Genomic DNA, 24,128 nt, shown 5'->3' with positions numbered 1-24,128 from the left:
CCGTCTTATACGTCTCTTTATTATGAGAATAAAGTAAGTCCACAGAAATTTTTATGAACAAGCGGATGCAACAGGTAATCTGGTAATTTTACTGAACCAAAAGGAGGGGTTGCACCCGTTGAACCCTCCCCCCTTAAATACGCCCATGCTTGTAATCATTATATACATTTAATGAATATTGAAATTTACTGTACAACTCATGCAATCAAACATTTTATTTCTAGTACAAAAAATATTTTATCAGGATTTGACTGCACACATAGAAATACAAACTGAAATTGTCTTATGGAAAAAAAAAAAGTAAAAGAGTCTTCCTATATAAAATGAAAAATATGAAAGTTGAATGTACAACTTTTGTCATTCTTATTTTACACTACACGGTAAATTTCGAAACATAAGTTTTAGCTATGGCTATATTTTTAAAACTTGATCAATGATCAATTATTTTCCACGTGGGCAGCAGGGATATTTAATAGAAGATTGATTACAAACAGCGGAGCTCGGGGCCTGAACCCCCACCCGAAATCCCATAAATGTTTCGTTGGTTTATAGGCCTGTCGTTTTGAACCCCCTCCGAAATGAAATTCTGTGCACTCAGAGCATATTATTTTTATTAATGTAACTGTTCTAAATATCCAATTCACAAGCATCTATGTTTTTTTTTCTTTCTTTTTCATCTTTAGATGGCTACTGGCCTGATTAGCATAGCCTTCCCCTTACACCATTGTTTCACGGTGGATAAAGTAAACCACGGTATATCAATATCTTACATATACGTGGATATATTACTTTTTCCAGTTTGTAGGGGTGTGCGGGATCCCGAAAAGTCGGACCCGATCCCGACTTCGGGAAATGACTTCCCGACTTTTCGGGATCACTTAAGTTGGAAAACACTTGTAGAATTCGAGATTTTCAGAGCTTCGGGAAATTTCAAACATTTCCCGTCCCGAAAATTTTCCCACTTTGTCAGGAAATGGCGAATTTTTTCCGTCCCGAATGTCGGGATTAAAAGAAAATCCGCAAACCCCTACCAGTTTCTGAAATGAAAAGTGTCCACGCCAATAACTTACCCTCTCACCATCTGGCGGCTTTTTGTTTAAAGGAATCCCTGAACAGAGCATTGTGTTGATTCGACATAGTACAATCTGTGGTACAATTTTGAACATCGTGAAATGCCCGGATTTCGGTCGTCTTTTGTTTTGTGACGAGCGTGTTCCAGGTGGTGTGGAGTATTAGGGTCGAAGGAATATTTAATAATTTTCTGCATATCTTTGCTAAAAGGTAAGAATCTGACGTCTTGAGTCACTCAAATTATAGGTAAATTAAATACTTTTTGAGGTAGGCACCAGATATCATGGATATTTTACAGGATGGTTATGATAAAAGTTGATATTAAATCGTATCCTAACGAATGTGTGACCAAATAAGTGAAAATTGTAGGCATTTTTATACACGCAAAACCACTATTGTTTATGTATTAGTTAATAAAGTACTCCATGCTGAAATAGAAGTTCCAATAAGGTAATAAGACATTGGTTGTCCAACACTTAGGTTTGTTGAGAGAGAAAAAGTTTCCACCACTAATTAACATCTGTAAATAATTTTTCATATCCGAGAAGCCGACAATTTACAGTGGCTCCAGAAAGTATTCGTGTTTATATGGGAATAGGTTATTGGGTTGTATAGTATAGACTGGCATTAACTTACAATAAAAAGATAAAAAATTACAGACTTTTACTTATTCGTTTGCACACACAAATATGGCTGCGACTATTTACACCAGGTGGTGAGAATAACATTATGGATATTTTAACTAGGTGGCTATTTTCAGCAGGTGCTGAGAACAGCGTATGTGGCTATTTTAACCAGCAAAAGAATTACCTGAATCATACCATAACATTGTATTTTATCTTATTTTATTATATACATGGGCAGTGTTGTTGAACTTACTGCTAAGAAGTGATTTTAAATTAAAAATGGGTGTGACTACTACTGTCGCCAGGTAGTGAGAAGATCAGAAAGTGCTCAAGACCAGAAATTACATGATCAAGTGTTGGGAAGTATTTACCGAAGTAATTTTAGTGCTAATATCCCTAAACCTGACCTAGCTAACCTAACAACAAAAGCATTTTGGAACGTAATATCCCTTTATACTCATGTGACATTAGCAGCACCAGTCCATATCAGAACACCATGCGGTATTTTTCAAACTCCATGGCATACAGAAAAAAAAAGTACTTGTCTCCTGCACGAAAATAAATACACACCAACGTAAGCTTCGTACACATCAACAACTAAAGAATACACACATTCATGTAGCAGGCCAAGTTGTAGATCATGCAGATGCAGTTTAAAATTGGTGAAATAGCTCAAAAGCTAACAGCTACAGAGTGAATAAAGTGGAAACACATTTCTTCAAATTTACAGGAGAAAACTCGAGAAATACTTACGGAATTTAGTTCTTGTGGACTTTCTGAAGCTGGGAAAAGTGTTTTTTCGAATTGTGCAAGTTATTAAGGTATTTTTTGACATTCATGTACCTCCATTGCACGATAGCTCGTGCCACCATTACCGTCAACTGCGTGAATCAAATGTTCCGTGCGTTCGATTACGTAACCCCCTGTCAATGTAGCAACCACGCGGTAGTTTTACAAGATGACATGTGAGTGGAATTTTTTTTTTCAATTTAATTTTCTGTTTGCCTAACCTAACCTTCTGCGAATGGTTTGTGGCTGAAAAACAATAATTTTTCGGTTAATAAGTGTTATTGTAACAACCACGCGGTAGTTTTACAAGATGACTTGTGAGAGTTTTTTTTTATTAATTCAATTTTCTATGTTTGGCTAACCTAACCTTCCGTGAATGGTTTGTGGATCAATTTTCGCTTAAAAACCTTGTGTGAATAGTTTGTGCGGCATTTATCAGTTCATAAGTTTGGAAACACTGCATATCAGCTGACGATAGACAAAGTGTCAAAATTTGGCTGCCAATTAGCAACGGCCAATAAATACTCCCAAGTTGAAAAATGTTCCGCTATGCTTATGAGGTAAGTAGAAATGAATTTTATTTCAAAATAAACGAGTTAAATGTGTTTCCGCTATATCTAACTAGTACCCAAAAAAATACATTAACACACATCATCCAATGCCAAATAAATATTCCATCTGCAATACATAAAAATAAAAGTGATCATCCTTACACATGGTTAATTCTTGGTGGGCCCACCGTTGGTTTTAAGAATGGCTTCCATTCGTCGTGGTATTGATTGAACCAAATTACTTGTAGTTTCCTGTGAAATATTGCCACTCTGTCAGAGCTCTCTTCAGGTCATTTCTATTAGAAATGTTGTGTTTGCGTATGTTTTTCTCCAGCATATACCACACATGCTCTATGGGATTAACATCGGAAAATTTTAGAAGTGTTTCCATTCAGTGTGGTGTATTATAGAGTAACCACAACTTGGTGTTGTGAACCGTATGCTTAGGGTCATTATCTTGGGGGAAGATGTATCCATCGGATAGACCTGTATCACGCACACTTTTTGTATGTGTCACATCAACAGTGCTTGAAAAATTTTCTTCAGAGTTAGGCGCCAGGAAACCACCTACTAGTAATTGTGGTTACTATAAGAAGATGAGTCAACCCCTGTGGTGGAGTGGTTAGCACATCGTGCTACAACGCCAGGGGTCCCGGTTTCGAATCCTGGACTGTGCTTGGATGTTTGTACGTGTCCTTTCATCATATCATCATTCATCACCATCTTTGCAAATTAGCCAAAAGTGGCACAAAAAGCGATGAAAATAAAGCAAATCAATCAGTCTTTAAGCTGAGCATCACTGTATTCAAAACATCGCTAAATTATGTGAGAAAGCGGGAAATGGGGGGGGGGGGGGTTGGGGGACAAAGAGTAAGAAATTGTTACTGATTCTATAGAATGTTCACAACGTTGATAAAAAAAATAATTTGCTAACTTACGCTGTACTGCAATTTGAACTTAGAATCATGAAAGTTTTGTACACTAAAACTTAAAAAACTGCAATATTACAGCAAAAGATCACAGTCGCCAAGCTGAAAGTTTTAGTCGCCATGTCTACCTGGCGACGGATTTTTCGAGCCATCCACATCAGGATGTTATTCTTTATGATCCATGATGCCTTCCACAAAGCACAAATCCTCAACAGCACTGCTGCTCATGCACCCCCACACAAGTATCGAACCTCTACCATGTTTCACAGTCTGTGTTAGATTCGGTAACGGTTCAGATTGTTTTATGTTTTTTTTTTCAAATTCTCCTAGCAGAAAGACTAATTATCGTACAATTTTGGCAATCATTGTCGCACAAAATTTGAACCTTCTTTAAAGTAATGAGCACTGTTTGGATTTTGAAAAAAAAAATATTTATGTTGAAAAAAACAACTTAAAAATTAGCTTACGCAAACAAGCGTGCTTCCCATGGCCAATGTATTTTCTGCAAGTAATCGCTAAAACTCCGCAGTATGTGTCAACAAATGTTAAAATTGCATTCGTAGCAATTGTAGATTCTTCTCAGCCAGTTCTGTGTTCTTCCGTGACACCATGACCCAGCCATCTGACTTGAAAATATTAAATTTACTCTTATCTGTGAATTTGACACACTTCCAGTAGTCATAGGTGTGCTTCTTTAGCATATTAGTCATTTTCTGCCTGTTGCGTTTGCTGATGTACAGTTTTCTATGGGCAGTTCTTCCCTGATATCCAGCTTGGTGGAGAATACTTCTTGCTGTTTCTGCCAAGACCGTTTTACCAGTTCCATTAGCAACCTCAACAGCCAACTTTGGATTTTTCACAACTTTCCACACTATCACATGTTTTTCTTTCTGTGTTAGCTTTAGAGGTCTGCCATTTCTTTGAGCATTTTTTAATGTTCTTGTGTTGTTAAATCTATACACAATACTTGAATTGTTGTGATAGGCCTACTGAGTGTTTTGCTTATGTCTGTAAAGCATTTACCACTACGAAATTAACTCACTGCAATACCTACCCTCTTCGGTAATTTCCTTTGATTTACACACACATTCCCTGTTGCAACGGAAGAAGGCTCATACTTCCACTAGAAGAGATTCCCATGCATCTCAAAAGCAAGTACCTAGGGGGCGTGGCTTTATACAATTTTGTAGTAGACTAATACTAGTTTGCTGTGTAATACGACATGATTTTCAATATTGTATTGTGTTGGAACACAGCAGGCAATATCTTAAGTTTTCTCTTGATTTTTGCAGAATGATTGTGGAAGTGCGTCAGTATTACATTTTGCTCATGCTTTTGTTCTTTAGCAAAGTGCTATGTATGGTTTTACAGAGTGATTGTACTCAGATGAATACTTTCCGGAGCCGCTATATGTAGTTTTTCACAGTTGTACTTCAATGTTTATGCATATAAAGCTATGTTATAATTCTGTATGTACACATGCAAAGTGTGCAATATGTGGTACTCTGTTGTTTACTCTTTTGAAGTAAAATTTAGGAATGTGTATATGTGCATACTGTAATTTATGAAGATTTTATACATTTACTTCTGCCTTGACTTACATAATTTTCTATAATTACGACCAAAGCATTTGCTAATCCTCAAGCATTATTGTAAACACAGGAAAACAAATGAAGTAAGGTACTGATTGCCACAAACTCTGCATCAGTTTTGCACTCTCCGGGATTTTTAACATTCTTACTATGTAGACTGGTACACTGCTTCAAAGGTTGTATGATCTGAAACATTTCGAAGCCAATATAAATCGTTAATATGGCAACACAGGTCTTGAGCACCATCAGAGTAGCCAACTTGACTACAGGGGTCTTTACTATGTGAAAAGCAGTGGTGAAATATTTACATTGACCTCGCAGGTTGATATCCAAACCTCTCCAGTTTCTTTAAGTAGGACACTGAGATTTGTTGAGTGTCAACTTAAATAATTAAGTGATTTACTTTCAGTATATTTGTAATGATTAATTAATTAATTCCACAAATGTGTCACATGTTCAAGTTTTTTTGATGCTGTACTTTCAAGATGTGCGATTGGAAATGAGATTTGAGAGGTTTAGAGCACTAGTGGTGTAACTCCAGTTTTCATGGAAGTACACTGCTCGCCATTAAAATTGCAACACCCAGAAGGAAACATGAAACTTGGCAAATATGTAGTTCATAATAAGATAAGAAAATGATTACAGTTAGAGCTCGTTGGTGTGACATGTGACACGTAGAACATGGTTGCATAACCCCAAGGAGCTAGTAGCGTGTACAGCCTCCACGAGCGGCAATAACTGCTTCAACACGGTGAGGCATGGACAGAATGAGTCTATATATGTCTGCTTGCGGTATGGCGTCCCAAGTGGCTTCCACACGGTGCCAGAGGTCTTCATCATTACGTGCCGGAAACCTGAGTTGGGCCACCCGGCGACCTACCATGGACCAGACATGTTCAATTGGCGACATATCCGGCGAATGTGCTGGCCAAGGAATCGGGGACACGTGGTTAGCTTCCATAAATGCGAGGACATTCCTTGCAACATGGTGGCGCGCGTTATCCTGTTGAAAAGTGGCATTATGCAGTGCATGGATTAATGGGACAGCAACAGGGGTGAGAACCTGTGTGATGTACCGTTGGCTGTTCAATGTCCCTTGAATGCGTATGAGACGCGAACGAACACCTATGGCGATGGCAGCCCATACCATGATACCCAATGAAGGCCCTGTGTGATGATGCATGATGCAGTCATCATGAAGCCTAGTGCCACGGTGCCGCCACACGCGTGTACGTCCATCATAATGTTGTATACAGAAGCGGAATTCATCAGAGAACACTACAGCATTCCACTCCGCCATCCATGCACGACGGTCTTGGCACCATCTCAGACGCAAACGCCTATGCTCTAGCGCCAGAGGAATCCACAACAGTGGGTGCCGGGAAAAAATTCCCCGGTTCGTGGGGATACTGGACGTTGTAAAACATCCCGTACTTCATGCGCAATTCTCGTTGACGTGGCCGTTCTGTCTGTAAGGGCCATGCGTATCAGACGTCTGTCCTCTCGTTCAGTCGTCCGACGCGGACATTGTGAACCTCTATGTTGCTCTACAGTGCCTTCCTGGACCCACTGGTTCCATACACGGATCACTGTGGATGCATTCCGTCCTACACAGGCACCGATCTCACTGTAGGATAATCCGCATTCACGGTATGCAACAATTCGGCCGCGATTGAACTGGGAAACCTGCTGGAATCGCTGCCGTATTCCACGACGTGACATTGCTGACCGATTTTAACTCACTACACTCACGACCATGCACTTTCACTGCTCTTCTGCACCTATCTGACCTGCTACAGGTACCACTTACCAGATGGCATGGCAGGTGCACATGATGCATTACAGCCTTGAACACCTAATCATTTCCTTCTGCATCTCTCCTCTACACACTGTGCACATTTCGTCCGATTCCGATTACTCCTTCTGGGTGTTGCATTTTTAATGGCGAGCAGTTTATTTACATGTATTTTATTGCATGGTGCTACATGCAACGTATTTTACCTTTATGTGTAACTTAGAACTGTGAAGTATGAACATTTCTGTGCTAGAAGTCAGTATCTTCTGAGTTTCAAGTTCTTGCTCATAGAGGCAGCACAATATTTGTTTTCAAACCGCTTTCCTGCTTTGTTGAGGGCACAAAGTCAGTATGTTCATTCACGTAAATGTCTGAAGAAATATGCCAAAATTATAGTTATAACTGCATATTCTGATTCGTGTACATGGGAGAATTTGAACTGTAACATGTCTTTATTTCCTTGTTGAAATTAGTGCAAGATCCAGTAATATACTACGAGGGTCACTATTTATATTTTGAGCCTTGGCAAGACTGATTGAAGTTAGGCGCGATTTGATGTTTGCACGGAATCGTCTGGCATTATTGACCATAACGTACTTCAAATGTTTTGTCAGTAGTTTCATTTGTGTTGTTTATGTTGCCTTGGAGATTGCGCGACAACAATAAAATGGAATTAACTCGTGAACATTTTCATGCGATGATTTTTTACGATTTTCGACGTGGATTATCAAGACAAGAGTGCATCGATCAACTTACTTCCACATTTGGCGATGAAGCCCCATCCTTTGCCACTGTGAAACGCTGGTATAACGAATTTAATCGTGGCCGCCATTCGCTCACCAATGAGATTCGCGAAGGTCGTCCAAAATCAGTTGTTGTTCAAGAAAACATTGATGCTGTGCAAAACCTAATACTGCAAGATCGTCATGTGACATACTGTGAGATTGAGGCAACCATAGGCATTAGTTCCACCAGCATATATAAAATATTACATGATCATTTAGCTGTGAGAAAGGTATGTTCTCGTTGGATCCCACATAATTTGACAAAAACTCAAAAAGACGCTAGCGTCAATTGGTGCAAACAAATGCTTAATAAATACAATTGTGGTGCTTCAAGAGACGTATATGAGATTGTAGGAATGTAGAACGGTCAACTCTGAATGGTGCACAACAATTTGTTTGCCAGAGGTCTTCGGTCAAATACGGAAAACAAACAAACGCCATCGGATCATTCTTCATCAAGACAATGCCAGCTGTCACACATCTCGTCTAACAACCGACTTTATGAACAGTCAAAACATCGAATTGATGGGTCATCCGCCGTACAGTCCTGATTTGGCAACCAATGAATTCTTCTTGTTCCCGAATGTCAAGTATAAATTGCGTGGACAACGATTTTTGTCGGCGGAAGACACCGTTGATGCGTTCAAAAACCATATTATGGAGGTGTCTCAAGAAGATTGGAAAAACTGCTTTGACAAATGGTTCGAACGAATGCAAAAGTGTATTGACCATAAAGGAGAATACTTCGAAAAACAATAAAGCAGTTTTCATTGCCAAATTCCTGTTTTTTCATTGTTAGGCTCAAAATATAAATAGCGACCCTCGTACATATAACTACCTTCGTAATGATTCAGACTTTGGTTTGATTGATGCAAAATAATCTACACGGTTATTTTTAGTGTTTTTTTTATTATTATTTTATCTGCGATGTTTCATTCTGGTTTCCCAGAACTTTTCAAGCTACACTACTGCAAGGAAAAAACAGTTTACGTAGTAGGAAATAAGGACACACATTCATTCCTTAGAAGTGTAGAGTGACTAGCCGTGTGAGGTGTTATTGTATGTATATCTTAGTGTAGCTTGAAAAAGTTCTGGGAAACCAGAACAAAAACGTCACAGATAAAATAAAATAAAAACCACTAAAAATAACTGTGTAGATTATTTTGCACCTATAAAAATTGGTTATACAAACCTTTTAAGAACATAGATAAAATGGTTTGATTGAATTAACCAGTTGTAAGAAAAAAATATTTGCTCAGCATATGCTTTGGTAGATATTGTAATAGGATGTAAAAGAGAGAGGCTTGAGTTCCTTTTCTTTAATTGCAATTTCATCATGCTATGCATTTTTACAGGATTCAATTTGTTTGTTCCCACATATTTCAGTGTTTTTTCACTTCTGTATACACCTATATGATACTTTTCTTGCCACCAGCCATTCATTTACTATCATCTTAGTTAAGGACAGGGCTAGTTGATGGAAAACATGATTGTTTGCAACGTACCTTTTATATCTTGTTTTCACCAATAAATAGTATTTTCAGAAGTACAATCATTGCTAATTATTTTCTAGAAGCTGTGATGCTTTTTCTTCTATCAGTGAAAAATGCATTGTCGATGACAAACTTGGATGCTAGGATAACATACTTTTCATATCTTTTTTTCAGCAATAAATTTCACTTTTCCAAACTCCAAACAGTGATGATTACATTTTGCTAAGGTTGAAGTGTACTGTAAAAAGCCTTTCACTGTTTATGGAATGTGGAGGGAATAACTTTGTCAGTGAAGGAGCTATTAGACTAAATGCTTGTTAGAAACTGTGCTACTAATGGTCAAGAATTACGAGGGAGAGTCCGAAAATAAGTTTCCCCCTGGTGACTGTGGACAGAGCTGGGAAGGAATAGCAAAAATCGTAAATGAGAAAAGGAATAGCGTACTTTATTTTTCCACATAGGAACCCCGGAGATTCAGACATGTCATACCGCTTGATAAGCTTCAAAATACCCTCTTGGAAAAAAATGAGTGTCCTGTATACGGAAGAAGTGTTGCATGAAATGTGTCACCTCAAGCATTGCTTCCAAAGCACCTTCCTCCGGTGGATGGGTAAGGTGCTCCCAACCAACCAAGGGGTGCAAGATGGTGTTGCGTAGCCCTCGCCGAGTTCGGTTTCGCATTGTCGTCCAACAACAGCATGCCAGATGTGAGAAGGCCAGGCCGAATAGCCTGCTTCAATTTGGACAGGCTGTGACAGTAACGTGCAGCGTTGATGGTGCATTATTGCGATGGGTGGTGCCACCAGATCTAAATAGTTAAAACTAAGACTACATTGTCGTCATTTTAAAGTTAACGGTAATAGCAGCAATCCCCCCCCCCTTTACAACTAAATTACCCTAGGAGGCACTTTATCCAGCCTTCGTAAATATAGTTTTTCTTGTATGAACTCATTGCTTGCATTATAGAATTATTTTCCTGTAGTTTACGGTTATTACAAGCATAAGACAACAGTTTTTCTTTGTGACGTTTCAGGAGAACACATGCAAGAAAACTAAAGGAAAAGAGAAATACAGACAAAGATGAAAAATCTGTTGAAAAGAAATTTGTGTGCATTCCATTCCACAAGGGATTCTCGCATAAAATTGCAAAATTTTTTAGAAGTTTTAATTTCAACATTGTTTTTAAATCACCAAGAAGTTTGGAATGTACATTTAATGAATTCAAAATGAGAGAACTCTACCAGATGTGGAAACCACAGGAATATATAATATAAGTTGTTCATGTTCAAAGGATTATGTGGGACAAACAGCAAGGAAAATGGCAATAAGATGGCACGAACACGATTTGGACATTATAAATCTAAACCAAGAACAGGTTTGTCAACTCATATCATCGAAGAGAAGCATTTGATTAAAAAAGAGAAGGGTTTTAAAAAGATTAACGGGAAACACAGAGTTGAATGTCTGGGAAGCTTCGTTCATTGCAGAAGAACACTGGAATAAATGAAATAATGAAAATGGTAACATAGATCCAGTATGGAGTTTTCTTTTTCACAAATGGAGTAAGCCACCATCTTTAAAATTTAATGTAACAGAAAACATCAAGAGACTTTGTGAAAACAATGATGAATTTGAATTACCTGATGATATTTGGGATTCATAATTTTAAAAAAATCTGAAATAAAAATAAAACAGACTGCTTTTTTCACAGTTAAGTTGCTATATTACAACAATGTAACATTGACAACATCCATTATATAACAGATTCTTTTTGTTGAAAAAATTACTAACCATTGTTATAACTGTATCTTAGTCAAAATGAAACTAAATGTCTGATGAAAGGAGTGTGTGTTCTCCTGAAACGTCACAAAGAAAAACTGTTCTTATGCTTGTAATAACCGTAAACTACAGGAAAATAATTCGTAAATATAGCTCCTGGAAAATAAATTTTAGCTCCAGTTGTGATATTTAACTCTTATGTGCATGAGATTTGGCAACAATGCCAGGATACCTGTAGGAGGCAAAGAGAAATGCATTACGCTTATGGAGCATTATTTTATTTGTTCTCTTGGGAGAAGTCTAAAATCACATTTGATTAGCTGTAATTAAAGTTGATCCCCCATAAGGAATGCGTGAGATTCTGTAAATACTTATCATATTTTTTAAACATCGTGTCTAGATTAAAAATAAACTTAAAAGAACTGCTTCCTTGCAACATGGAGAGAAATTCATACTCTCTCGTCCAGTTATTTTTTTTCTTCTATTAGCAGTGCCCATTCTGACGATATTGAAATAATTGCAGAACTGGTGCGAAACTGCCACTCTTCCCTTTAAAGAGTTTCACCCCAGATAATAATTTACATGAAATAAACTTTCATGAGCAAAACAACAGCCAAGAAGAATGACATGCTAGATCATCTTAAATTTATTCCTCCTGAGTATTCTTCAAGAACTTGAGACACATTTGTCTCGAAGATCAGATTTCTGACAAGAAAATTATTGTTATAACTGTATCTTAGTCAAAATGAAACTAAATGTCTGATGAAAGGAGTGTGTGTTCTCCTGAAACGTCACAAAGAAAAACTGTTCTTATGCTTGTAATAACCGTAAACTACAGGAAAATAATTCGTAAATATAGCTCCTGGAAAATAAATTTTAGCTCCAGTTGTGATATTTAACTCTTATGTGCATGAGATTTGGCAACAATGCCAGGATACCTGTAGGAGGCAAAGAGAAATGCATTACGCTTATGGAGCATTATTTTATTTGTTCTCTTGGGAGAAGTCTAAAATCACATTTGATTAGCTGTAATTAAAGTTGATCCCCCATAAGGAATGCGTGAGATTCTGTAAATACTTATCATATTTTTTAAACATCGTGTCTAGATTAAAAATAAACTTAAAAGAACTGCTTCCTTGCAACATGGAGAGAAATTCATACTCTCTCGTCCAGTTATTTTTTTTCTTCTATTAGCAGTGCCCATTCTGACGATATTGAAATAATTGCAGAACTGGTGCGAAACTGCCACTCTTCCCTTTAAAGAGTTTCACCCCAGATAATAATTTACATGAAATAAACTTTCATGAGCAAAACAACAGCCAAGAAGAATGACATGCTAGATCATCTTAAATTTATTCCTCCTGAGTATTCTTCAAGAACTTGAGACACATTTGTCTCGAAGATCAGATTTCTGACAAGAAAATTGATGAACCTGTAATATTCATCTATACTAGGCCTATAAGCTGAAGTAAATAACTGGTGAAAATGTTCAGTGCGCAAACTAAGTAACTGTAATCTTTTTATTACAGTGTGTTTCAAAGGTCTCACAACCCAAATTTTGAAAATTTATTTCATGAATTATAAAACCTCATACATTGAGATTTTTCAATGCTTAACATTATAAGTTTACTCCATGTAGAAAATCACATAAATTAATAAATGGTGGAAGGCAGCATTACGTTTTTCCAGAATGCCACTTTTCAATGAGAAAAATATATAAGAAATTATCGAAGGGTTGTAATTAGACGACAGATACCATGTCAGTCTGTCACTTGCGACCAATATTGGTCATGTGCAGCATTGGACAGGGTTTCAGAGCGGAGCGGATAAACGCTCTGGCTGTTGCCCACACTCCGGAGCAAGGAGCGAGATTCGAAGAAATGGTTAATATCCATTGATTTAAGGCTGGACAAATTCTAACTTTAGATCACCCACCCTGGGAATCAAACCTGGGTCTCCAGCATGGCAGTCAAACATCCTATTGACTAAACCTATCATTTTTAATGAATGCAGTACCTTTTTCTCAGAATTGTCTTCAATGGAGTTATGCAACACCCCTCCTTTGTTTCACAATATCCTGTGATTGATGGATTTAATGCATGAACTTCCCTCTCGATCAAGGCATGCCATATGTGAAAAGTTGTCTATATATTTTGAAACTATTTTACATTACCTTCAATACAATAATAATATTGTTATTGACTCGAAGTAATTTAATAATTTTCTTTAGAAAGCCATGGAAATTTTCATTTTTACTCTAAAATGCTTGTCAGAATCCAACAAAGTATTTGGTCAACAAGGAATGTGAACGCTGCTACCTGTCTAGTTCCTATGCCTATCACGTGCAGACTCACAAGGTCTTTGAGGTGGGAATGTGCTTTGCCTTTTCTTTGTAGAATTGGAAACCTTTAACTAGCAACATGCATGATTCTGCTTACATTACATATTTCACACTTATCTGAAGCCCATATATCTGCATTTAATATGACTACATATGGAAAGTAACCTAAGTCTTCAAACCGGCTATTCATATCATCCACTTACTGTATAGGCGTAGAGATCTGTATCATTGTTTATCAAACTGAAATGCAAGTTTGCTAAATGAATGTATATTAAGGAAATGCATTGTTTCCTCTGTTGCAGATGTTTACATCAAATGCAAAGATTATCAAGAGCGGAGGGGTGGAGCCAGATGACTTTGAGAGCTCCATATCCCAAGCTTTGCTTGAACTTGAGATGAACAGTGATTTGAAAGCTCAACTTAGAGAACTTCACATTACCAAGGCTAAAGAGGTTGAACTCAGTGGAAAGAAGGTAAGGTGTCAAATTTCTTTGGGAATATTTGGAAACAAAACTCAATTGGATGATGTGCCATCCAACATGTGCATTTTCTTGTCATTTTTTTAAGGGCTGGGAAGCAAATTTATTATGCTGAAATAGTCTGTTGCCAATAGACTTGTTTGTAATATCAAAGCTTTGAACAGTGTCGTGATTCACTAATTTTTCTAATTTTTTATACATTAATTCATTTCAAAGTTTGTTTCTTGAATGTTTTCTTCTCTTTCTTTCCAGATTAAAAAATAACTGATATTGTCTCTCAAGGAACTACTTGAATATATAAATACTTTATTAATCTCAAAGAACTATACATTGTATAAGGTTTTTATATTTTAAAAAAACACAGTCGGCAAAGTCTGGAATATTATGTATCATGGTAGAGTTCATAAGTTGATCTAATAAACAAAACATGCCCACACGCCATTCAGAATAGTTAACATTGGATTTAGTTGCTTTCACCTGCATTTTTCTCAGTTTCATACTTTTGTGGGTTTTCAAATTTTACTCCCAAGCTGCTCATATGATGTGAGCATAATTGTCCTACATGTAAATACATTTTTTTCTTTATGTAGCATTATTTACTAAATGTTTAAATTAAGTGTTCAGTGAAATATAAATTTAGTTCCTGTATAGGGCATAATATTCTATTAAAGGCATGTTTCGAAAAATTGTAATGCATTTTTAAGCCTGTGTTTTTATATTATGTAGTGCATTTTTCATGCAAATATTTACCTTTTTAAATGGATATGAATCTGTCCACTATGCATCAGTTAGCTTTGAAATTTGTCAATAGCCTTCTGCCACTTGTACACATTTGCATTGTTTATAAACAGGGGTAGAGAAAACTAAAAATAATTCAGGCACCAGCCCCTTTTCTTTTTTTTTTTTTTTTTTTACCTTTTTACCTATGGGCCATGAATCCAACTAAGCGAAGATATGAAATGTGATCTTAAAACATTTAGTTTTTTAATACAAGATTGGATTAAAAGTACAGTAGAGCGTCGATTATCCGAACATCGGTCAACCGAACGACCGCTTAACCAAACTGTGTACTCGCTCACTTTCAGATATCTGTAATGAAAAAAGTACGTGACTTAGCTGCTCGTAAGCGTGTAGGCTTGCTTAGACAGACCAAAATAAAGGATTTTTTTAAACGTTAATTTTGTGTACTGTGTGTATTGTTCATGCAAAATGCGTATGTAATATGTACATATTTTTGTTTAATAAACTGTACCACATACTATATATTCCTACTAAAGTTGCCTTTGTACGTTACTTTGTAATGCATACTTAAAGAGATGCCTGTTTTTATGAATAAATTTACTGTACAGTACTTCTTTTTGGCAAATAAACATGTACAGTTCGATTATCCGAACAAACCAGTTTTCCGAACACCCATGTCCCCCAATTACTTCGGATAATCGACGCTCTACTGTAATTAATTCTTGCATGGGACTGCAATACATTCTAATATGTGTCTATATGACTCTACCATGTGGCTGCAGGTTTTAAAATTTGGCTAACAACAGTGCAGAAACTTAATGGCATGTTTATTATTCTGATTTAATGATGCACGTAATATAGAAAACACATAAACATTGAAAAGAGCACATTATTAAAAATATATATATATAGCACATTATTAAATATATATATATATATATAATGGAAATTTCCATAGCTGAACTTGAAATATAAAAATGAAAATCTTTTAGAACTAAATTTAAAAACTCGTCACCAGGTGAAATTTTCAGGTCCCATGGTGACAGGCACTCTGTACTTTTCTACACCTGATATCTTACCCAGATGCAAAACTGATCACTTCCCTTTCCTCTTGCAGAGCATTATCATCTATGTTCCAGTACCACAGTTGAAAGCCTTTCAGAAAATCCAGACACGACTAGTTCGTGAATTGGAGAAGAAATTCAGTGGGAAGCATGTCGTATTCATCGCAGATAGAAAGATTCTTCCCAAACCAACCAGGAAGACAAGAATGAAGAGCAAGCAGAAGAGGCCTAGAAGGTAAGGAATTTGCCAAGATAGGGAGACAAATCCTCACCTTAATCATGGGATGAGTCTTGTGCATTATATATGATCTCATGAGGGCCTTTTATATTTTATCTAAGGTTTGTTAAACCTATCAGTGTATGGCATCCAGCTGCTTCATAGATGAATGTCACGTTCTGATAGACCTTTCGTTGTTAAATCACATATCATATATCTTTGATCTCTACATGCACCTTACTCTGGATAACTATATTCTCTGTCAACATGTTGAATTTATTTCCTATATTTTATACAGGATTTTAATTATATTATTTGTCCATTGCAGTCGAACCCTTACTTCTGTGTACGAAGCCATTTTGGAAGATCTTGTGTTTCCAGCAGAGATAGTCGGAAAGAGGATAAGAATCAGGTTGGATGGTTCCCAGCTCATAAAAGTTCACCTCGACAAAAACCAACAGACTAATATAGAACATAAGGTAAGTGTTCTGTCACTAAAATTAACATTCAGTGAATTACTACAAGTAAATTTAATATCCTGGTCTTTATGTAAGGCAGTGGTGCTCTTGTGGAGGGATACAACTTTTCTTTTTAAGGAAGGTTGTACTAGAACTTTGTGGCTGTTCTGCTTGGCATTGCATTGCAGCATCTCTTAACCTTATTCAAACCTGTTACAGTATGTAAGGAAGGTCATCCTGAGATTTTCTTGTGAAGCTCCTGCGTCTGTCAGTGAAGAATGATTTGTACAGTGAAAATGTTCTTTCCACGTTGCATGACATCACAGGTGCATGTGAAAAACACCACAGTTCTTCTTCGGTGAGTTCCTCTTCAATGTCTTGTTTCTTCACCAGAAATCTTTTTATAAATTTGACACAGCGTTTTGTAACAGAGATTTTTCAGTAATATCTGACTGAGCTTGTCGGACACAATTTTAGCAACACCGTGAGTTTCTGAAGACAACGTTACTGAAATTTCGTCAATCAGAGAAAGCAAATGTTGTAATGAATTATTTCGAGCTTTCAACTGTGTTATAATATCAGGTAATTTGGAAAAATTATTATGGATGTACTGTATCTTTTCTTCGATGCCGTTTCTCCTGTGCAGCTATTTAGAAGCATTGATCATGTCATACCGATGCCGTTGTGTGATTGAAACAGAATTGAAATATGACATAACCGATTCAGCACAGTCCTGATCTCTTGATTTTCTACTCTGATTATGGTATCTCTTCTGAAAGTTAATAACAAAACACATGTGCAGTCTCTATTTGGGTGGTAAAATCGCAAAGTTCATATTTTTTTTGTAATAAGTACTTATTATGATTTACACGTTTATGCTAATCATCCAAAGTACAATGTGTCCCAGAAGTTGCCGAACCCGATGTTTACGACTGTATAATTGAAAAAGTAAACTGGATTAGAAGAAACGCTTTCAACGAAGATAATGCCCTGTATGTTGATAAAACTGTGATATAAACATATGGAATATTGTGCATGATTTTAATAACAAATAAATAAAATGTTGCCAGAAACAAAACAAAAAAAAAATCTGCAAACCGTATATATTGACACACAGAACTCAGTGAAGTAAAAGTAAATTATTGCAACATTTTCCAATATCACCGAACAATCTGGATGGAATTCTATTGAATTTGACAGAATTAGTAGGTTGATGAAGTCTTACACAAACATTGCACAAGGGTCAGGGCCGGCAGGGGGGGGGGGGGGGTTCGAACCCTGCCACCGCCCAGACTGGCAAATTTTCAGGGCGGCAAAATTTGAAGAGAAGAAAAAAATAAACCTATTGAAAACTTGAAAGTTATATTATATAACTTGGGAGTTAATGTATGCCAACCCACCGTTTTGAAGGAACATATCAGTAGTCTTACTTTAAAAACCACTGAGTGCCACAAAGGGGCAAGCAGATGCCTTAACTACGTTGAGGTATCAAGTGGGAGAGGTCTATGATGCGGTCCTTCAAATAATTGGCGACAATAAAACCGTCTGAATTGTCGCACATGAGGCTCAGTGTATTGCGAACCAGTTGTGTGGCTTTACATTCCTTTGCTCACTAGTTATCTGGTATGACTTTTTACTCCACGTAATGTAATGAGCAAATATCTTCAAAACATTAATCTATGGTGCGTTAGATGCTGTTAGATGATTTCTTGCAAACATATCAGCGCTTTCAAAACAGCAGGAGTGATGAAAAATTTCAAAGTTTCTTAGATGCCACTTGGCAGCCTGGGAGGGCATCCCTACCTCTACTTGTGGAGGCATCCGGGGGCAGTGACCTGTGAGTCCCGGTTGATGAGAAAGAATTGCCATCGAATTTAGATATAGATGATCCAAAGCTTGACAACACTGTACAGGGTCGAAATCGAAAGAAGAAGCAGTTTCAGTATGATGAAACTGTTGAAGATCCACAAAAACTGTCCTGACCTGGACATTTGTGACATTCTCGTAATAAGCATGACACTCTCCATAGGACACACAACTAATGATGACACCTTACTCACAAGAGAAAAAAATTGTTCTACCTATCTTTATTTCTGGATACTCGGTTTGAAAAGACTGTATGTTTCACTAATACTTCTTGTCATATAGCATTTTTTGGGGGGAATTATTTGACCATTTTTTAGCACAGTAACAGTGTCCTTTTTATTAGCACTCTGCCTTTTACAGTCCCATTTATCATCTGTGTAAATGATACTACTGTTTGCAAGTCCTTGTCCGTAATGGGATGTCCACAGTAGGGGTCTGGTATGCCAAAAATTCCTTTCTCTACCAGCAGTCTTCATGATTTGTCAATCATGTGTTTAGTAAAATTTGGGATGTGTTCTAATATCTGCTGTTTAGTAACAGATCTGGGGAACAATAGACATAACTTGAACCTTTTGGTTGTAAATTGTGCATGGCTCAACAGCTGTATTTTTTAACCATAATTCACACCACTCACATTGTGGAATAACATTATGCTCTGCCAAAGGGAAGGTCGATTCAGCTTGAAAAATTCTGGACAGACTCCTTCCAGTTGACACATCTACTGCTGTTACAATTAGTTTTCTTTATACATATGATTGTGGATTGCCTTTCATTTGGAGCACAAGTGATGGTTTGGATTCACTCCGTAATTTGGAAACCTCTCAGAAAAGACTTCACTTAGATTGCCGACCACAATAATGTCTGGTCTTTTGCTTGTTTTGTAACACACTTTCTTGTTCACATGACCGTATTCTGCACATTTAATTCTCTTCTGTCCCCATTGTGAAGCCATTTTTTCCTCTCAGCAGATCACATACAAAAAGTTACGAGTTGGGATGCTATGTAATCACCTACAATGAGTAATCCTTACAAAAAAGCTTTCAAGTACTGCTGGACCAGAAATTTGGTGAACTACTTACTCTCTCTTTGTTTGCCTGTCGACAACTGAACTGTGAATTCCATGTATCCTCCCTTTTATATGCTGTCAAACATCCAGAACATTTCTATGGTTTCAAATTTTTCCAAAATTATTTTTTTTTAAAAAGAATAATTAACTTTAATTGCTGTTCCAATGTTGGTTTTGTAGATATTATTTGTTTATAATATGTAGAAACACAAATACTTCAAAACAAAAAGAGATTCATCCATTTACCTCTATTTGTTGAGAAGATATTGCAATTTAAAAAATTGACAGATCCAAAATGGCTGCTGCACGGTCAACTTTGAACAGCTATATCTCAAGTGAAATAAAAAAAATGTATTTCTCGGATTCTCTCACAGTTTCACATATTAAAATTTCAGGAAAATTGGATACTATGATTTCCCAATTTTCATTTTCGCTGCCTGTCGGAAGATTGGATGGGTCTTATCACTACCCATCCTCATCCTTTCAATTAGCCAAAAGTGGCAGAAAATAGACGTAAAGTGAAGCAAATGAATCAATCAAAAGCAAGTGATGCAGACATTGTATCTAAACATATCTGTTTCGCAGGTACATTTCCTCGATGTCTATGCTGGAAGGTCTTATTTTGTAAGCCCCCCATGTACCTGGTGATAATATCGTCTACTTCGTGTCTGTTTTGGGCACAATATTTCAGATGGTGGTTGTGTTCACTTAGCAAGTCAATTTCCTGGGTTCCAAATTTGTGTGGTTGTTGGGATGCCATAGACGGCAGGGATATCCTGGTCGTGGATTTTAGGTTTTATCTTCTCTTGTGTGAAAAGGGGGAACAATCGAGAGCTGTGTGGATTTCTTGGCATATTTTGTCCAAGGGGAAGGAGTCAAGTGGCCCATAAGCTTCAGAGTTGAGTTTGTCCTTCATTTTACCGGAGTAAGCTTCTTTAGTAATTATTACATCTTGGTTTCCTTTGGCCACACACAAGCACCAGATGTTGTTGGAGGAGAGCATTTTTTTTCTTGAAGTTTGTTCCTCAAGGATGGCTACACACAATTTTCTGTGTTTTGTCCTTCCTCTGGGGTTTCAACAAAGGAGGCAGCTTTTTGCCACAGAGGCTATGGTGTCCGACACTGGATGGTTTTTTCGTGAAGTGCAAACTTAAAGCAGAATTTGAGTATACTCTTCAACTCACTGGGGAATTAGCAGTTGGATAAATTTGTGACTTTTGAGTTGTTGTGTGCCTCATGGGGGGGGAGGGTATTCCAGGTTCCAACAAGCTTATCAAATTTTCTTTGAGGGTGCAGAGTTTGTTGTATGTGAATTTTCTGAGCTTGTTCTGTAAAATTGCATTGAAGTCGAAGCAACTTTTTTCACTTTTGTCACCAACGTGGAGGGATATGTTGGTTTCCAAGCAAGAAAATTGGGAGCACTCTTTTGTTTGTAGCACTCCTAAAGGAACAAAAGGCCAAGCTCATGCACGTGCAGTTTGAGCTTTGTCCTCTTGTATTTTCCCGGGTGAGGGGGGATGACTTTCACATTGAATCCAAGGATATCTTTTTGGCGGTTATGCAGAGATAGGTATTTTACGCTAATAAGTTTGGGTTTCATTTTTCCTGATGTGTGGCAAAAGAAGAACGTACCATGCCCGTGCCAAAACAGCAGAAAGGCCCATGTCAACACTTAGCGCCACCAAGAATGCAAGCGGGAGGAAAAGGAACCATGCCACCTGTGGTGAGACAGTATGTGCCTGACAAAGCCACAAGGCAGATGGCGTAGTCAATTGTGAACAAAAACTACATGGAAAAATGAAACATGGACTTGTTAGAGTAAAAGTGACTAGATGACAACTAACTATTGCTACAGAAAAACTGTTGGAGCTGTGCCTTCTACAAAGTGGGACAATATGCTCTGTCAAAAGAGTACAGTCCACTTTATGCTCATATTAGCTACATTGTACTGAATCTGCATTGTATAGTTGGTTTGAAACCACTGCACAATGTGCTCCAAACTCTGCTGGATTCTTTGTATACACTGCCAAAGTAATAGCTAGAGACCGTATGTGATCTGATATCTTGTACTGTGTTAATGTGGGGGGGGGGGTGCACACACACACACACCTTTTTTTTTTTTTAAAGCTGAGCTCAATCTTAGCTATGAACTTTGCAATCACCACCTAGTATGTGCAGATGTATGCCGTGGAACCTTATTTTTTTTTTTTTTTCGGGGGATGAAGAAAACTCAAACTGCATGGAATTGTAATATCCAGGAAACTTATATAATGTAGCCTGTTTGGGGCCATGATGATTGAATGTACAATAGGTAAAATTTGTTAAATTGGAGGTTTCTCTTGATTCCTTTCGATGTATAACGTTTATGAATATGAAAATTAACGTTTCTGTAAATTTTGAGCTTTTTCAAAACCAACAACACATGCTGATGTTCACCATATGACACAAAATGAGCAGATCGGGAGTAAACTTTGATAACCCACGAAAGTATTAAATCGAGAAAACAGTGAAAGTTGGTCCATTACATTGTGGCTTATGGGTTACCCAGACATTTCTGGCTATCAGTGGCTATGCTGTTGTACACCAACTCCAATGTTAACTCAATTTTGAAAGGATTGCGAGTTATCAATAGGGAAAGGATTTCTAGTTCAATACCTTTTTCTTTGCTACATTGTAGACCTATATTATTATGAGATCCTAGAGTTTCATGGACACAGCAACATTCTACTGAAATTCTACAGGACCTAAAATGCCTAAATGAACCATCAATTTCTATAAATGCCTAAAGCCCTGTTTGTACCTGAAAATGCATCATAAATCTTTTGTGTAAGTTTAAAAATAAATTTTATTAAGAACAATCCTTCATTCCCACCACAAAGGTTTGAGGCCCTTGAACCTTGAATGAGGTATTCTCCATTGTTGAGCACTGTACTTCCCAGGCAATTACAGGGACCTAACTTGGATATTAGCAAAGTTTGGAACAATTATATTCTGTGGTATGGCGAGACTTTTCTTCATGCACTAGCACCTAGTCACATACGACCAGAAGAAATTTGTCAAAGAGAGCACTGAAAACCATATGGTTGTGCAGTGCATGGAAATATGATAAAGTTTTTGTATTGGAAAAATTGTATTTTTGGTGATCAAAAGAATAGAATTCATGCCCCAATTTCACTGAAAGTAGTACCTTTTTGCATACAAGTTGCATCTGAAAATAGATACTTCATAAAATTATTATTAATTAATAATTATACATATTAAATTTATTACTTGCACCTAAGAATCCATTTCCTAGTTATCAAGCTTTACTCCCGAACCGATCAAACATACAATGCAAGTAAGTTGAGTACAGTTATTATGCGTAGTTGTAATTTTTTCGCAACTGTCTAATGTTATCACTTTGTAGGTGGACACATTTGGAGCCGTGTATAAGAAGTTGACAGGAAAAGAAGTAACATTTGAATTTCCAGAACCATATTTGTAAAAACACAAGATTGTACTGATAATGTTAAAATAAAACTATTTGAATGGAAATAACCATGTTTTCACTCCCAAGAAAATACTTACATTAGATACTCAGAATGGTCGCAGATATTTCTGGTGTGTATTGATTCCTATTGATACTATAGTTTTGTGGCCATGTCATGTCCAGGTAAAGGAAACACAGGAGGCTGGTTTAAATGGAGTTTTAGTATAAAAGTGTTCTTTGTTAACATTTTAACTTGAGCACAACATGAAAAAGCAGTTAACACATTCCTCAAGTTACACATACGAGGAAAAATCGAAAAGTCTTTGCACCTAATTTTTTTCTAGCTTGTTATAAGTGTTATTACAAAAGTGAGATATACGAGCGATGCATTAGGCTTTTCTTGGAATGACCCTATTGTAAATTCTGATTTCTTCCATGGCACGGCGCTGTTATCAGTTGCCAAAGATGGCCAGAGTGCTCAGGAAGTCCACGCCATATGAGCAGCAAAGTGTTATAAGTTTTTTATGGTGCAAAAGGACAAACAGTCACAGATATCCACAGGCAAATGGAGCAAGTGTATGGGGACAAGCTACTGTCGCGCACACTCCCATCTGCGAGCAGCCATTAAGAAAAAGAGTGAGTATTCGTGAAGTGAGCAATGTGGTTTTCCTCCATGACAACGCGAAACCACACGTCGTGAAAAAAACAATCGCCAAACTTCAGTCAAGGGGGTGGGAGATTATGGAGCATCCCCCATAAATCCCAGACTTAGCCCTAGAGTTGCAAAAAAGCTGGATTTTTTTTAGTTTTTTTTTTTTTTATAAAAAGCTGGCTTTTTTAAAAAATAACCGGAAATTTTGGCTTTTTACCAATTACAGCTAACCTATTTCACTTGAAGTTACTGTAATGAGTTTACAGGTTTGTATTGACATATTTTACAACTAGCTAATATAAATTTACATCATGTAGCAGCGAAAAGACAGATATTGGCCAATCTCTGTGGACACATATTGCATA

At 37.1% G+C, this 24,128-nt stretch overlaps 1 protein-coding gene across 1 annotated transcript; it reads left to right on the top strand.

The window, feature by feature from the left end:
* The first annotated feature begins 1,146 nt into the window (after positions 1–1,146).
* Positions 1,147–23,179, top strand: RpS7 (ribosomal protein S7). Its single transcript, XM_083124491.1, has 5 exons — positions 1,147–1,281; positions 14,054–14,224; positions 16,089–16,270; positions 16,581–16,731; positions 23,049–23,179. Exons 2-5 carry the CDS (start codon positions 14,054–14,056, stop codon positions 23,124–23,126), a joined length of 582 nt encoding a protein of 193 aa, XP_082980617.1. The 5' UTR covers positions 1,147–1,281; the 3' UTR covers positions 23,127–23,179.
* The last annotated feature ends 949 nt before the right edge of the window (positions 23,180–24,128 follow it).

The sequence above is a fragment of the Lepisma saccharinum genome, chromosome 1 (assembly GCF_977018435.1).
Source record: "Lepisma saccharinum chromosome 1, izLepSacc3.1, whole genome shotgun sequence".
NCBI lineage: Eukaryota > Metazoa > Arthropoda > Insecta > Zygentoma > Lepismatidae > Lepisma > Lepisma saccharinum.
This window is presented reverse-complemented; position numbering and strand designations above follow the sequence as displayed.

What these genes read in the sequence shown, in the direction of transcription:
- RpS7 (XM_083124491.1), top strand. Translation starts at nt 14,054, where the DNA reads ATGTTTACATCAAATGCAAAGATTATCAAGAGCGGAGGGGTGGAGCCA. An exon ending in AAGCAGAAGAGGCCTAGAAG is followed by an intron (nt 16,271 to 16,580) that starts GTAAGGAATTTG and finishes TGTCCATTGCAG; the next exon opens with TCGAACCCTTACTTCTGTGT. An exon ending in AGACTAATATAGAACATAAG is followed by an intron (nt 16,732 to 23,048) that starts GTAAGTGTTCTG and finishes ATCACTTTGTAG; the next exon opens with GTGGACACATTTGGAGCCGT.